General features: G+C 36.8%; 1 protein-coding gene across 1 annotated transcript in view; it reads right to left on the reverse strand.

The window, feature by feature from the left end:
* The window catches only part of MAN1A2 (mannosidase alpha class 1A member 2), a 135,736-nt gene that overhangs the window by 82,857 nt on the left and 36,840 nt on the right, over positions 1-16,039 (reverse strand). Inside the window, exon 3 of the mRNA XM_012569883.5 lies at positions 7,814-7,910. Within this exon, the coding sequence (XP_012425337.2) occupies positions 7,814-7,910 (97 nt within the window). The remainder of the gene's footprint in view (positions 1-7,813; positions 7,911-16,039) is intronic.

Below are 16,039 nucleotides of genomic sequence, written 5' to 3' on the forward strand. Positions count from 1 at the left end.
CAAGCTAAGTATAGATTTTCCAGAAAAAGATACAATCTCTCACAGATAATTTTAAGCTAAATTATTTTGTCAGCTAGGCAGTAGGGAAAGGCATATATATAAAAAAAAAAACACCTAAGAGCCATCATGGCATACAACTTTTCTACCTTTATATTTGGGCGACTTCTGCATACTTTGGTCCAAATCACATTCTAAATTTTCTTTGAGACAGCATGAGAGGAGCTGATTTTCAGTGGGATAGCCATAGAACTTCACCAGACGGGCGCAAAACTTGAGTGAACAGTATCAGTGTATCAGGCACGAGCACAGTGCGCCACTCATGCGGTTGAATTCCTGAATTCGGCTGCCTCGCGCATCTGCTGCCTTCTGACGACAGCAAAGTGTACCCACACCTGACTCCCTCACCGTGCACATGCCCATGGACTTGTCCTCAGCAGATTTACTTTTAGAGCTCAGAATGCTAATTCTTACTCAGCTGTCATGCCTATTCATATTTTAACACTATCCAAAACAAGACTGCATAGTCTTCTCTTAATTTCCTTATTATACCCTCTACTCTCAATTCTAAAGGATAGGAAAAAAGTTTAAATTCATTAATAGCATTGCCACAACCTAAATAATTCACAAATTAAAATAAATGTTAAGTCCAAAGATTTCCAACAGGAAACAATTTTTTTTTCCACTGAGGAAACCATCTGGTTTATACAAGAAAAACATGAGAGAATGCTGTTGGGAAGAATCAAAATTCTCAGTCTGAGCCTCAGCCCTTAAGTCTAGTATGACTTAAGTTTTTCATTGCCATTTCACGCAGATGTTACAGAAATTAGGCATGTTTATCTAATTTCACTTTGTATTTGTGCATCTTTTTTTTGTTTGTTTTTGTTTTTGTTTTGTGGGATTTTCTGGTTAAAGCAGAATTTTCAATCTTCTGAATAGGATTTAACATAATTGTTTCAGACACTTTAAAAAGTCACTGAGTACACCTGCCCTAATTGTCTTGTACATGAAGTAATACAAACTGTGTGAGAAGAATTCAGTAGGAATATTGTATTATTAAAAAGAACAAGAAAACAGCTGCTCATGGTGAATTTTCCTGATATGCATAGGCACACTTGTGACAATTTGATGAAATATCAGTGACATTCAAAAAACATTCTTAGCTAAGCTGTTGTTTTTATCTACAGCACCAATACTGCAAAACACTTAAGAGAGAACACACAGACAGATTGTATCCTGTCTGCACAAATTTGCAAGTTTCAGAGAACAACTATATTCTAAATAAGCATGATATGCACTGCATTGAAGCAAAAGAGTGTTAACAAATCACTATTTGGCCAATTGGCAGCATCAATCAGAAGACAGCTTTAAATGAGATAACCAAAGGAAAAGTCAGAAATTTTGTAGAAGGAAGTCTTGTCTTAGCATCAGTGTTAAAATCATTTTAAGAAGTGAACTTGCATACACAGAAGGGATTTGAGACCACCCCTTAACAAAAACTCCTAAGAAAACTGACCTGCCACAGGGTAAAAGAAAATTGATCTCATGCAGATGCATAATTGTTTAAAAGGTAGGAAATGGGATACATGTAAAAAACAACCACCAGTGTGAGGTAAAATCACCAGTGGGATCCTACTGAGATGATTGATCGGGCAAAAGCTTAAATATTAAATAACTAAAAATATTTATAACATTAGATTTATAAAATATATCATTGGATACAGTGGATGAGGATTTCCAAAAGGAATGCTACTGCAGAAAAGCTACCCTGTACTGTTTGTAGACTCAACAAGGAGCCTGAAAGTCACAGAATACAATTATTAGGAAAGGAACAGCAAACAAAACAGAAAATGGAGCAAAGTTTTAGCCTTTCTCTCAAAGACCAAAAAAGATTCCAAAACCACATATATACAAATATACAAAGAAAGAAAATAACAACACACCAGGTATGAAAAAAATGTAAGTAAAAGAAATGAGTTTACAGGCTAAGACCTGCTATGCAGAACAGGAGCACTACTGAGGGCATATGCAGATCTACAAACTCATGAATGGCAAGCAAGAAATGAAAAATTGATTTTTTTTTTTCCAACACCAAAAGTAGTAATCCAGGACAGCGAGCAGACTTCAAAACTAAAATGTTTTCTACACAATATCAAATCAAACTATGAAACCACTTGTAATGGGTTATGTTGCTCTTAATGTTGCCCAGACTCCAAAGTAGTTTGGATAAAATCAAGGAAAAATAAACTAGAAGCAATTAAATAAAACTTGCTGCCTCTGACCACAGAAGCACTAGCACTACACAAACTTCTGTAAGGCTGTGGATACTCTGCGACAAGCTCACTATGAGCTTTTCCTGCTTTCACATGTCTTCCCTAGGTACATGCTGTGAGCAATTTTTGAAGACTGAGTAACGATCATGTTTGATCTGTCATCTGACCTGAAGGAACTTTTCTTGTGATATTAGAACACTGTTCTAGTTTCAAATAAAGCCAGCAGTTCAAGAGTTATGCTCTTTCTCAAAATTTTCTCTTTCCAAAATTTGTCTTACTGGTCAAAAAAATACACATTCAATGTACATATAAAATTCAACATTATCTTGCTATAATCACTCATTATGGACTTTGCAGAGGACACAGATGCACAGGCCTGTCTTAAGGCCATTTCCATTTATTTTAAAATTGACTTGAACCTGAAATACAGAGATTAGGTTGAAATTTGCATTGTGAAATTACCTCTCTTCCCCTAGTTAGCATGAATGGATTTGCTTTCCCCTTCCATTTGCCATAGAAAAAGGCAATAATGAGTAAATTACTCGTGCGTGTACAGTTGAAAGATAAAAACTACTGCTCACTAAGGAGGCTTTTGTTTATCAAGATAACATATAGTCAAGAACATCTTTCTTTACGTATATACCTCACATTCCCTTTTTGTGCTCATTTATCCTCTACATGGATTCAGAGGCTGACCACATGCACAGAAGAAGGATGTTGAGCAGGAGCTGTGTTTTCCATCTGCCATTTTATTAGAATTTTACAGTGAGAAGACACCAGAAGTTTCCCACCATATTTTTAAAAGCATATAATCTATTTTCTTTCCAGTACAAGTGTTTGTCTCCAATAAACAGGTATTTTGCCAGCTAAAAACCAAACAAATGAACAAACCAAAAAATACAAAAGGCTTACTAAATCAGACACCCTTGACACTCAATTAATGTGAACTTCCAAAGTAAATTACAACTAATCAGGTGACAGCAGATGGTAGTGTCAGAACAGCTCAAGGCAGCCCAGTAACTGCTACAAGGACAGATAACAAAAATGTCTCATAAACTAAAGAATATTTCCAAGAGTAAGTAATAATTAAAAACCTGTTACAGTGTTTTCTTGCAGTGCTTAGAAAAAATATTCCATCTCTCTCACTTCAGGAACCACACAGTGGACAAAGAAATCGCATTGCTCTCCCAAGCTATACTGTATTTGTCAAAGGTATGGGAAAAGCAGGCTCCTGTGCCTGACTCAGCTCCTTTTTGCAACAGCCTCCCATCCTTGCAGTGTGACAGATGCATTTTCTTTGGGAGTTTTGCTGCTCCTGCTCCCTGGCACAGGGAGAAATGCACTGTCAGATCTCCATTGCTTAGCAACACGAGGAGCAGCCGCAGGAGCTTCCTACACTGCTGCAGCACCGGGCAGTCACTTCAGCAACTTTGTCCCTTGTCACGGGCGTTCATCAGTGGCACTGGCAGCAAAAGGCTAAGGCTGGATATGCTCAATGATGTGGTACAAACCAAGGAGTCCACTGGTATATCCGGGAATATTCAGCACACGAGCTGCCCCACCTGAATACTCGAGTTATTCCCTTGGACATATGTCGCTCACCAATGACACTTAAAATGCCAGACAAAAATTCCTCATAAAGGAGAGGACAGATTTATTTGGTCAAGTTTTAAGGAAGAGATAAGGCACTGCACTGCAGCCTTGGGGCTCTACCAGGTTCCACAAATGCAACCACAATGTGACTTCACTGACAATTCTCTCTTCCCCGCTAGAAGGATCCCAAGAGAGAGCGGGCAGGCAGCTGAGGTTAAATTGACTGTTTGCGTGGCATGTTAGAAGAGAGAACAGGAGAGGCATGAAAGCACTATCAATGCATGAGACAGCTCTAGTGGGACAAAATACAAAATAATGACTTTATTAAATCTTTGTGCATGAGAATGGGCACGTGTATATGCAAGCATCTACAACTTTTAAAACTTTTTATCATTCTTGAAATCTTTCCACATCCTTCAAGACATATCTAGACATGTAAGTGTCTATGGATTATGTACATTCCTGGATCATCTTCATATAAAGCAGCTCATCTCTAGACAGAATACATCCAAATGCAAGGTTTAGAAGTGCACTGATAGCAATATGGGAAGTTTTCAATTTTGCAAGAGTTGTATCAGTACTTTGCCATGTACTTATTACTTGACAAATTGCACATCTTCACTTTATTTTTAGATAATTAAAATTAGCAAAACAAACCAAAAAACAAGCCCAAAACAAAACACAACACAAATGTCAGAACTCTCATTTCAGAAAGCATCAGGTTTGATGACAGCCCATGATTTCTAGTTTTACTGAGGACAGTGCTCCAAATTGCCCAAGCAATGTCTATTTTCTTTATATTGTTCCTTATAGCAGCTCAGGTTCTCAAATAAACATATTTTAGAAAAACAGAGATTGAAGACTGATAGAAACTAACTACTCAATTTAACTCGCAATATTTTTTTAGTAGTACTAACTACTCAATTTAACTCAATAAAGTATCCTTACAGCTTATTCTACGGTAATTAGTTCATATGATACTGGATGCAAAGATACACCACAAACACATACAGTTTAAAACTCTGAAGCTTATCTGAACTAAATAATTTTAATTGTGTTTTCAGGAGATGTTCACCTACGGGTCATCAAACAAGCACAGAGACAAATCATCTTCAAACAGCATGTTCCAGGTGGCTACTCTCATCTTCCAAAGCAAATCCAGTCAGATTTCATTACAGAGAGTTTTCAACAATACCATAAACTACTCTGGTTCATGCTAAATTCAGAAACCCTCCTGAAGCAAGCTCAGTGTTTGCTGTGCTTGCTCATTATCTTACATGCATCATTTTCCACCAGTCTTTTCTCTTTACCCTTTGTGTTCTAATGAGAACTTGCTCGAGATCCCACACAAACTCCCTCTGCAGCAAGACCCTGCAGCTGCCATCAAATTTTTTCACCAACAAAAAAGGTCAACTTTTCTTTTTTGGCTTAACTGCTACAATCTTCAGCAGAGCTGCAAATAAAAATTTAAACTGGAATGAAAACTTACACCTCTCTGCTGCATTTTCTCCTTGACTTTTATATTTCATTTTACAGGGTAGGAATAAATGCCAGCCTTTTCAAAAGCAGTTATCACCCCATTTCACCAACAGAGAACCTATTAAGGTTTGTTACATGTATCATCTAAATGTAAATATCTTTAAAAGCTGACCCACTCCCAGTCATACTTCACCAAAGCACTACCATACTACTAATGCTGTGACCCAGTTGTGGAAGAGGTGCTATTCAAGATTTTGCCCGACTACAGAGTTTGAAAGACAGTATTTTTAGCAGACTCTCCTTTACAATTTACAGTCAGACATCTCAAAACAACTGGCAAGAGTTTCTTGCTGCAGGCCAACTAAAGCAAACTACCATGTTTTGTCATAAAAGTCAAATTAGTAATTGAGGAAGCCTATAAACATCCTTGCTGGCATGCTTCAGTGAGGCATAAGCATCTTGCTTTCAAGGTTATAAAGTTTATCCTTCCTTATATTTTTAATTAAAACTAAGATTTATAAGAGCAGAGCAGAACACCTCTTCTCCCCTTCTCTGACCCCAGACTGAAACCTGCTAGATCTTGCAATGTTAGAAACACTGTGCTCTCCTTGGCATAGATATAAACAAAAGCAGAGTCCAATGAGGAAGACTAATGACTTATTTGTCTTTTAAACTGAATCGTGCTTAACCTCACTTGGGAGTTATCAGCAAACCTGATTTCCCAAAGATTCATGCAAAGGGCTGCCATTCAACCAGCGATACCATCTCCTTGCAGGATCTCACAGACGTGCTAGGAATTGAAATGGAAGCACAGTAGATTGCAGTAATGGCTGAAAATAGTTTAGATCAAATCATCTTTGAGATGAATAATAAAAACAGATTTTGCTGAGCATCTTTTTATTAAAACTAGCATGAAATTTCAAAAAAAAATTAAGCAACCCTTCTAAAAAGGCAAATACTGCTGGGAATCATGTCAATAGGGGTAATAGAGATTGGTAAAGAGCTTAGAATAACAATACAGCCTAGACAGTCATTGACAAAGACCAATTTCCACACACACTCACACCCCCCATCAAACCATCCACCAAATGAACAATAGCTGATTCTATTTTAGACTTGATATATGCTGAAGATTATGTGTTTCAGAAAGTTTTTCATATGAAATAGCCTTGAATAGAGCAATCATGACATGATTTGGCTAAAAACTAAATGGCACAAAATAGCATCTGAATTTTAAAAGAACAAACATGTACGACATTGGCCGCTAGAGTTAGCTGGAACAAGAGGAGCAGCAACTTTATCATGGACAAGGCCTCTAATTTCTTTCAGAAAGCAATGCCAAAACTTCAAAAATAAGCACTCCAAAGAATAATCATTCCAAGAAAAAAAAGCAGAAATCCTCCAGGATCATTAGCAGACATGTTAGAAGCAAGCATAGGAGGAATGGAAAAAAAAGACTACAGTGAAATTATAATTCATAACTGCTTCAAAATATCATGTTAGTCACATTAAAAACAAACATCATAAAAATGTCTTTCTGACACATGTAGAAAAAAACTTATTTCATAGAGTCTGGGTTACAAACCAAGGCTAATCTAAAATTACATATGGCAAATTAAGCAACAGAATTGCAAGTAGCAAAGACTACATGATCACAGAGGTGAACATTAAAGATTTTTCCCTGTCAAATCCAATTTCATCAGCTGTAAAACTATAAAGGAAAGCCATCAATTAATCATAACATAAAACTAAATCACAGTAAGGTTCAGAAGACATTTTCTCAGAGAAACTTAAAGTACCTAAGAGTACTACACAATGTTGTTCTGGTACCTAAGAAATGCCCTTCTGTCATAGAAGCAGTCTTTTGCTCCAGTGTTCTCTTCAGCTTACACTGTGCTAAGCACCACTGGTGAGGCACTGGCATAGGTTGCCCAGAGAAGCTGTGGGGTTCCCCATCCCTGGCAATGTTCAACACCAGGCTGGATGGGGCTCTGAGCAACCTGGTCTCATGGAAGGTCTCAGCCCAGGGCAGGATGGTTGGACTAGATCATCTTTAAAAGGTTACCTCCAACTCAAACTGTTCCATGATTCTCATGGAACTAAACACAAAGATCTAGACAATATGAAGTGGGTTAAAACAAAACACATTTATATTCATTGCCACCAAAATATGACCAAAATGTAACCACCATTGCATCAGGACTTTCATTTATATATGCACACACACAAAGCATCAGTGCACATAGACACAGCTTAGCCTCTGCAACAATAAGAACATATTACTCCCAAAAAGATAGGTCAATAAAGTAATTCAATGAAACACCACTGAAATAATACATTTCTGCCACTCACACTTTGAAAGATTCTTTATTAAAACAGAGTTTGCTAGAAAGTTTGGGCAGACTTTTAAAGATATATGGACAGAAATATTAAAAAACAAAATCACAAACAAACCAGAAAATATAGCCTACCAAATATGTTGGTGGAATGTCCTTTCCGGGCAATTGGTTTGAGCTCATTATGTCCCCATCCATATTGCCTATAATTGTCCCAGGCATGCTTCATCATCTAAGAAACAAAAAAAATAGGATTTGATTACATTATAAAACTACTCTCTATGAATACAATATTTTACTCCTTATTTGAGACTTCATCTTTCATAGGCATCCCAGCATACTGACTAATTACTTTGTCACTGCTTCTATCTGTTACAGAAATCGGATTTTAGAGCACAAATAAATTTGGAAAAAATTTAAAGTCTATTTGACTTGAGCTATGGAATCTAATGCTCTGCATTAGCTTGTTTTCTTGTTCTTTCTATTCCTTTAAAATATGCACAGACATTTAAGAATGTAACCATAAGGAATGCATTTAAGTGTAAGGAATTGCTGTAAAACACTAGCTAATGTCTTAAGGTGCTAACTAAAAGAAAAATATGTCTACTGATACCTGAAGCATTAAAAGGATTTATTTACACTGGTACATCCAAGCAGGAATCAACAATTTTGCAAAAGGCATAACAGATTTCTCATTAGCAACACCTACTTGATGATGTACTGTCATATAGCTTCTACCAAAAGAAATGCCAAAAGCTTTGCTTTTTAGAAAGCACAATGAACAAAGCAGTATAATGTTATTAATATTTACTACACAAAACATTTAGCTTTTTAATAGATATTTCCACCACCTAGTATGAAAATTATATCTAAAAACCCAAAAGGTCTTGCTGACTAGTTGTGCACATCAGCCACTAAGCAATGCTTTTACGAATTTGCTAAAACTGTTCAAACTCCTTACTTGTTGGAAATTCAGCAGCCACCAAATTGCAAAGCGAATGCGGTTTTAAATAAACAAATATTACCAGTACCTAAACAGATAAAAGCAAGTAATAGGAAGAAATTAGATATCAAAAGACATTGACTACCCCAGACACAAGAACAGTAAGAAGAAACCTTTAGAACAGCCATGTGTCTGTATCCACAACATTATACGTTTTTTTATTTTATATTTCATTTTAAAATGGTATTAAAATAGTATTATTATAAACAAAATCCCCAAGAAAATGTATAGCACTTAAGATAATGATTTTCACAAGTTTGATAAATGCTTTCTAAGAGGAGAAACTACGTGAATGTAACTAACAGAACAATACTAACCCTTTAAGAAACTGAGGCAAAGCAATCTGTTTTCACTACGATTTACATGACTGTAATTTTCTTACTTTAAGCAGAGTCACCATACTAACAGAAAATGTGAGGGAGCAAGCAGATTCTGGCTAAAAAATGAGGTGCAGCCAGCTGCCTTACCAGCACTACTTCACATCTGTCCTCTTACTACCTGTCAGATCCCTCCTCCCACCAAATTCAAGATTTAGTGGAAGCCAGCATCCAAGAATCCCAAATCTTTCCAGCTGCATCTAAACTGTCATCTGAGAATGGAAAACAAAGTCCTTGTTCTCCCTACAACCATCAAGAGATCCCTATCCAAACTACAAAGCTGTAATTCTTTTAGATGTAAACTCGCTCCAAATTTCCCATGGCTCATTTAACTCATGCCTAGATAATAAATTTGAACCCCACACACAGGCCCAAGAAGCTGGGGAGCACTTCTGTGTTAAACTGGCATCAACCTAAGCACACTGCCCCTCTCAAGATGCCAAAGTCCCACTCTACTTCTTGTCAGCTCACATGTTGCTTTTAGTATTTGCACTAATTCTGACATCTGTTAGGCCACAATACTCTAGAACTTTTTTTAGCGTCATGAACTAGCAGTATAAGAAAAAGTGGATCAAATATACTAAAAGAGGAGAGAAAAGCCATTTCCCTAGCATTCACAAATTCCTTAGTGTTTACATAGCACTTACCAAACTGGCCAATTCATGGCTATTGAAACATCAAGATGAGTCAGGTAAAGGGACCCTCTCTTGACAGTAAAAAAACTGCAGCATGGCAAATCCAATAAAAACCTGGTCACAGGCAGTAAGCACAGAAGTTCCTCTGAGAGCTCTCACTAATGTTATCTAGAACAAACCTACAAATTCCCATATAAAATTGTTAATTAACTTAGTATCATAAAATCAAGACTCACAGCATCATTCAGATGGGAAGGAATCTCAGGATGCCTCTCCTCCTCAAAGCATGACACTTACGGGATCACTCTGGGCTACTTTAGGCTTTATCTAGTCAGGGTAAATTTAAGGACTGGGAACAGTCAAGGCTTCTGTGAAGGGTCCTGCTCTAACCTGCAGCCTGCCAGTCCTAAAAACTCTACCTGAGAAAACAGACCTAAAGGTTTAGAAAGAACTAGAGGATGAAACTAAAGACTGATGAGAGCACTCTATGTGTTTGAAAACAGACAGATGACTAAAAAACATGTGACCATGACATGGCAGATCCAACCGCCTTGCACACAAGGGAAACTGGGCTTTGGATGCCCCAAATAAATATTTCATGAAGGAGAATCAAATAGCCATTGACATTCGAGCTTTTTAAAAATCTGATGGTATAGCAAATATCAGAACAGATCAAAACTAGCTAAGTCCAGGAGAAGAACAACTTGTTTCCCCACAGCAGAATGTTAATTGTGCAATATTTCACTGTCCTAATTCGCTGTGCTTCTGGGGGGAAGGTACATAATTTATTACAGAATATTTCATTCTGAAGAAACCCAAAAAAGTATGCAAATTACAAAGGGCTAAAACAGAATACATACAACACAAGATGTTTCTATATATATAATTTATCCTAAGAAAATTTTATTAAGCTAGAAATTGCAAATGAGTACATTTCAATGGATTTATGAATTTATGCAGAAGCAACTTAAGAATACACTAGTATGACCTGAAAGTCTCTTGAACACAAGAGACTAAGACACAGTTGACTGTATCAACTAAGAGTGAGATAAGAAATCATATTTTGAGGAGACTAAGCTACTTTGGTAACCACAAACATGCCTGTCCTGCCCCTCTGCCTACCCCAAACACTAAGAATATGGTGTTTTAAGTCCTTGAGAATAATTTACTACATAAGTAGCCACCTGATTTTTTCCAGATGCTGACCATTATTCTGGCACTCAACTCGCTGCGTTCCTCCACCACAAAGCAAGCAGACTTCCTGGTATCACGTTAGCAGAGAGCTGCACATTACACGCAAGTGAGAAGCCCCAGAGCTCTTGCATACAGTATTAAGTTTTGTAAGGATGATCTGCCAAGAGATCTTGTAACAACATGGAGGTTTCTGTTACTGCCAGAACAGGTAGCATGTTATACTACAGACAGAACATCTGTATTATTGGAAGCAGCTGTGCACACAAAAGCTTTGGAGAGACACAAGAAGACAGATGCCTCTGACAGCTAAAAAATTTAACTGAGGATGGCATTTTGGCTCAGAAAGTACAAGTAACATGAACTCCTGATTGGAAAAACAAAGTTATTTCTGTAGGTACACTAGGAAGTGTTTGCATAATACAAATTGGAAATGCTGAAGAACAGCTGCAGGGATAGATAGGCTTTTCCTAAAACAAAGCTCTGTCTTTAAGAGGAGAGGAAAGTCTCAGAACTGATTGGAACATCAGCACTACAGATTATAGCAAGAAGGTAAAACTATTAGCAAAACAAATGTACCCAGCCCTTAAAGAACTCAAGAGTGGTACCTTAGGCTCAGTAGAATGAAAACTACAAGCATGGATGAATAAGTGTGAAAAATGCAAGACACACATTTCCATAGTTGAAATTTCCATACCTGATAGCATTTGTCAGAGGAAAGGATTGGAACTTGGCCATGTCATATATAGATCTTGCAATCTGTTCACCAGAGAACAAGCAGTTTTGGCAATGGACTTTTTACTGACACCATTAATAACAGATCTTGTTTTTGAAAACAAAATCATTCATAGGGTATTGGTCTGTTGCATACTAATCTTGAAAATATTTATTATGGGATGCAATGGAAGTAACAACCAGCAAGATACTGCTGCAAATGCAACTTGGTAATTGTACAAAAAAGACTAATTTGGACTCCGCTGCAAGAGAGACAGAAAAGCAAGAAGCAAGACCTGCAAAACGAAACTGCTTTTGTAGGTACACCATTATCTAGTTGGTTTTTCTGACTTTAGAACATGTTCATGGGATCTAATCCTCTAAAGTTACTGGGAAATCAGATTTTTATAAAGAATTTTCATAAAAACAGAGTGGCAATGATGTATTTTGACAAACAATAAAAGAAGGCTACAATTATTGAAAAGAGAGTTGTAAGGAAGTTCTACCACTACATCAGCATGTCAAAAACAGTAATTCAAGCTAAAGATTGGTTCAAAAATCCCTTTCCAGTCTTAAAAACAGGACAGCAACTGGCAAACAGAAAGTAGGAGTCCTAAGAAATAAGCAAAAGAAGCAATTTTCTGGCAAATTGCTGTATTTACTGGTTCCTGCCATTCCATCAGGAACGTGCATAACAGACAGCAAATAGGTTTTGCTTTCAAAGCAATGTATTCTGCTTAAGGATACAATTTTGAGAGATTTATATAAACCACCTTCAAACTGTGTTTTAAAATTAACCAAGGACTGGCTAGACAAAATTACTGCTCAATCTGCAGATTAAAAATTAATAACCATTTTCCTACTGTTGGACGTTAATTTAAAAAATTATCTTTTCCTTGTATACTCAGATTTTTGATGAAAATTAGAAAACTCATAAATGTATTTTTATGGGAGCTCTATCTCGAATTATTTCAGGCATCAGTTATTGTCTCTGTTACGCATTTTAAAAAATTGTCACTGAAAAAGTCTGTTTGGAATATGTTCCTAACACACACAGAACACTGGGTTTTCTTTTACTGTCAAATCTAGTAACAAATCCATTAATAAAGCAAAAGCACTTATCAAATGGATGCAAAGTAGGAAACTCTTTTTGCTGGCATTAAATACTTGAAGCCTTAGATGCCTAGTGAAATTACATAGGAAAATCCTTCAGATTGGTGAGAACTGGAATGATAGATGTAAAGAGCCTGAATTTGGAAAGCTTGCAGCAGTGAACCTTGGTCAAAAATGTTCAAGAAAGCCAAATATTTTTAATCTAACATGATGCAGGTATTTTTGACCTTGGGCATCATCATGGTTTCAAAAGAATATGGTATTCACAAGATTGATTGGTGCTGTGTTGTTTAGAAAAGTAGAGCCTCTCGGATCATCTTTGTAAACAGCCACAACTGCACATCAGTCAGGAGAGAGAATTTCCTAGAGCTCCTTTCTTCCAGTCTTGTCCTTTTAGGCATCAGTCTAAGCTTAGCCATCACCCGCTTAGCCCTGCACCCCTGCCAGTTTTACCCTTTCCTTTTTGAAGCTGAAAGACTAGAACTACATGAAGCTCACAAGATGCAGGGGCACCTGAGCTTCACAGACTGAGGCAAAGAACCTCATCTGTTCTCCTTCTCTGAAATACTGAATAGCTGCTCACTGTCTGCTGTTAAGCACTACAGTGACATTTCCAAGGAACTATAAAAAACACAGTTTCTCATTCTCGAGTGTACTAAGTCACCTCACAGCTTTTCATACTTAGCATGAAGTTGGAATCTCTCCATCTCCAGCCCCAATATGCATCATTTTACATTTAGCCGTGAAATAACAAAAAAGAGATTATCACTCAGTCCCATAAGGTTTTTCTGCAATTCTTCACATTGGTTGCAAAGTTTTCATACCACTATTCATCCATTTTTAAACTCTAAATAATTCATTTGTATAATTTAGAGCATGGATCCCCAGCACATGTCCTCTGTGGCCTCCAGCACTATTTATCTGTACTCTCCATTTTCTGTCTTCTAACCAGTTTCTCCAGGCAAACTATCCTCCATCCCATGGCTGCTTAGTTCAACACCTATTAGCAGTGAACCTTGCCAAATATTTTTTTTTTAAACTATGTATCCAACCATCTCTCACTTGTTCACATGTTTCTTGACTCTTCTTGGGATTTTCTAGGGCTTTGGAATAGAGCAGGACATCTTACATATCTGTATGCTCAGTGATTCTATTCCCTGTTCTGGTTTCTGGTCATCTGCAGTTCATTCAGCAGGCACAGGGTTCTGCAGTGCTTTGGTTTCCCCTTGAATCCCTTTCCAAAAGTGATGCCTTGTTAGCCACTATTCCTCTGGTAACAAAGCAGAAAATAAGAATAGATGCCAGCGATGCAAATCAGGAATCCAAACCTCAGAGTAAACTAATTACAGTGAACTGTAGGGAGTTTCAGGTAGTTCAGTATTGTACGCAGGTCTCTGTCTTAATGGAATAATGGCACTGTGAGAGGTTACACATCAACTCCCAGTAGCTCACACTGTGTACCGGTGACATCATTACTATCAATACTTCAGAGCTAATACCATCAGGAAAACTGCATGTTAAGAACACATTGGCATATATTCTATGGAGCTGCTCCAGCAAACACAGAGGGGACAACAGGAGCAATCATGCAAAGATGACTAATAAGAACATAACAGGATGCTCTGGCTTTCCAATTAAAGTCTCCATAGCTGAAAACACACCTATTATCACTTGTATAATACATTATGTGTAATTTAAAACAGAGCTCTCTTCTATCTAGCTGTAATTCATGATTTTTGCTACCAGTATTTCTGTTTCACAGGAATAAATGGCATAAAAATACAAAATTTAAAAAAAATAGCAGTAAGGTCAACTAGATTTCATGAAGTCTTTTGATTTACGCAGTTCTGAAGACAAAAAATTTACCTGGAGTTTTGCTCATTTTTGTTTGGCTGATAATATCAGATAAGTGAAATATTTCCGAATTTCTTTGATTTTTATTTACATTTATGTGTTTTAAATACTACAAATGTGCTAATTCATTGTTGAAAGACAGGTTCTTCTCACAATGGTCTGGAAAAAAGATATCTTTAATAATGAACACCTTCCTGAATTTTTAACACACTTCCAATGCTGCACAAGTGCTGGAGAATTCTGTAATTTCCACAACTTGATTAAATTGATTCATTTTTAAAATACCCTCAAACAAAAACTTGCATTCTTTGTGAGGAGCACATTTTAAGTTACTAATCAAATCAACATATCCAGGATGTGCAGCAGAAATATTGCAAATGAAGCTGCACACTAGGAGTTTTATTTCCATTCTTCTATTCCAGTAGAATAAATGCACCAAGCTGCAAAGCTTCTCACAGACATAAATGATTGATTTAACAAATATAAAATGAGTTCTTTATAAAATCATTCCAACGAGCTGGGACACACCTTTGTTCAGGGCCACTAACATGTATGTACTGCCAAAGTGCCAATTGAACAATATTCATTCTAATACATAAATGGAAAACTACTTTACCAACAGCTCCATCAGAAAGATTTTCTCCTTAATTTACAGATTTCACTAATTCAATAAAATTAAGGTAAGCTTTAAAACAGTGTAGCAAAACTAACTGAAAGTCAACTTACCTGTTCTCAACTTGTCAAATTACTTTGGAAAACCCAGCACAGAGAATCCAAATAGTGTGCAAACAAAACCAAGTAATAAACAATGTGTCTGTGTATACATGTGTATACATGTATAGATACAAAGAGATTTTTATACACACACACCTATAAAATGTGCGTGTATGGATTTTATACAAACATTCACACAGCAGGGAGTGTTACCTAAATACAGAAAAAGTTGGGTGATGATAATTATGTCCTTCAGTTTCAGGAAATAATTGAAGGAATCCAAGTCAGGAGCAGTGAGCTACAAAATACAGTGCAAACCCCTTAATAGGCATGGATTATTGTAAGCTGATGCTGCAACCAACTATAAGTCCAAATAAATTTGACCAAGGAAACAAAGACTGTAAAGTGTCAGCAATAATGAAATTGTTCTAAATTGGTTTTAGATTTTCAAAAGAAGGTCCCCCAGTCACAGAAGGCAGCCTATTTGGCTAGATCAGAAATACTGCAATTAGAAACAATAAATGAGATTAGCTCTGAAAGTTTTATGAATAGTAACTATGAAAAGAGGACTTAGGCAGCATGAATAGATCTCTGGATGATTAAGTAATTCTTTCTTCTACACAGCTCTCTTCTCAATAAGCACACAAATTAGAACTCAGGTAAGAGGACACTTACTATTTTTAGCTCAATTTCTTAAAAGAATGAGGCTTATGCAATCTTGCTGTCTGTACATCCATCATTTGACACATACATTTACAGT

This window comes from Taeniopygia guttata, chromosome 1 (assembly GCF_048771995.1).
Source record: "Taeniopygia guttata chromosome 1, bTaeGut7.mat, whole genome shotgun sequence".
Classification (NCBI taxonomy): domain Eukaryota; kingdom Metazoa; phylum Chordata; class Aves; order Passeriformes; family Estrildidae; genus Taeniopygia; species Taeniopygia guttata.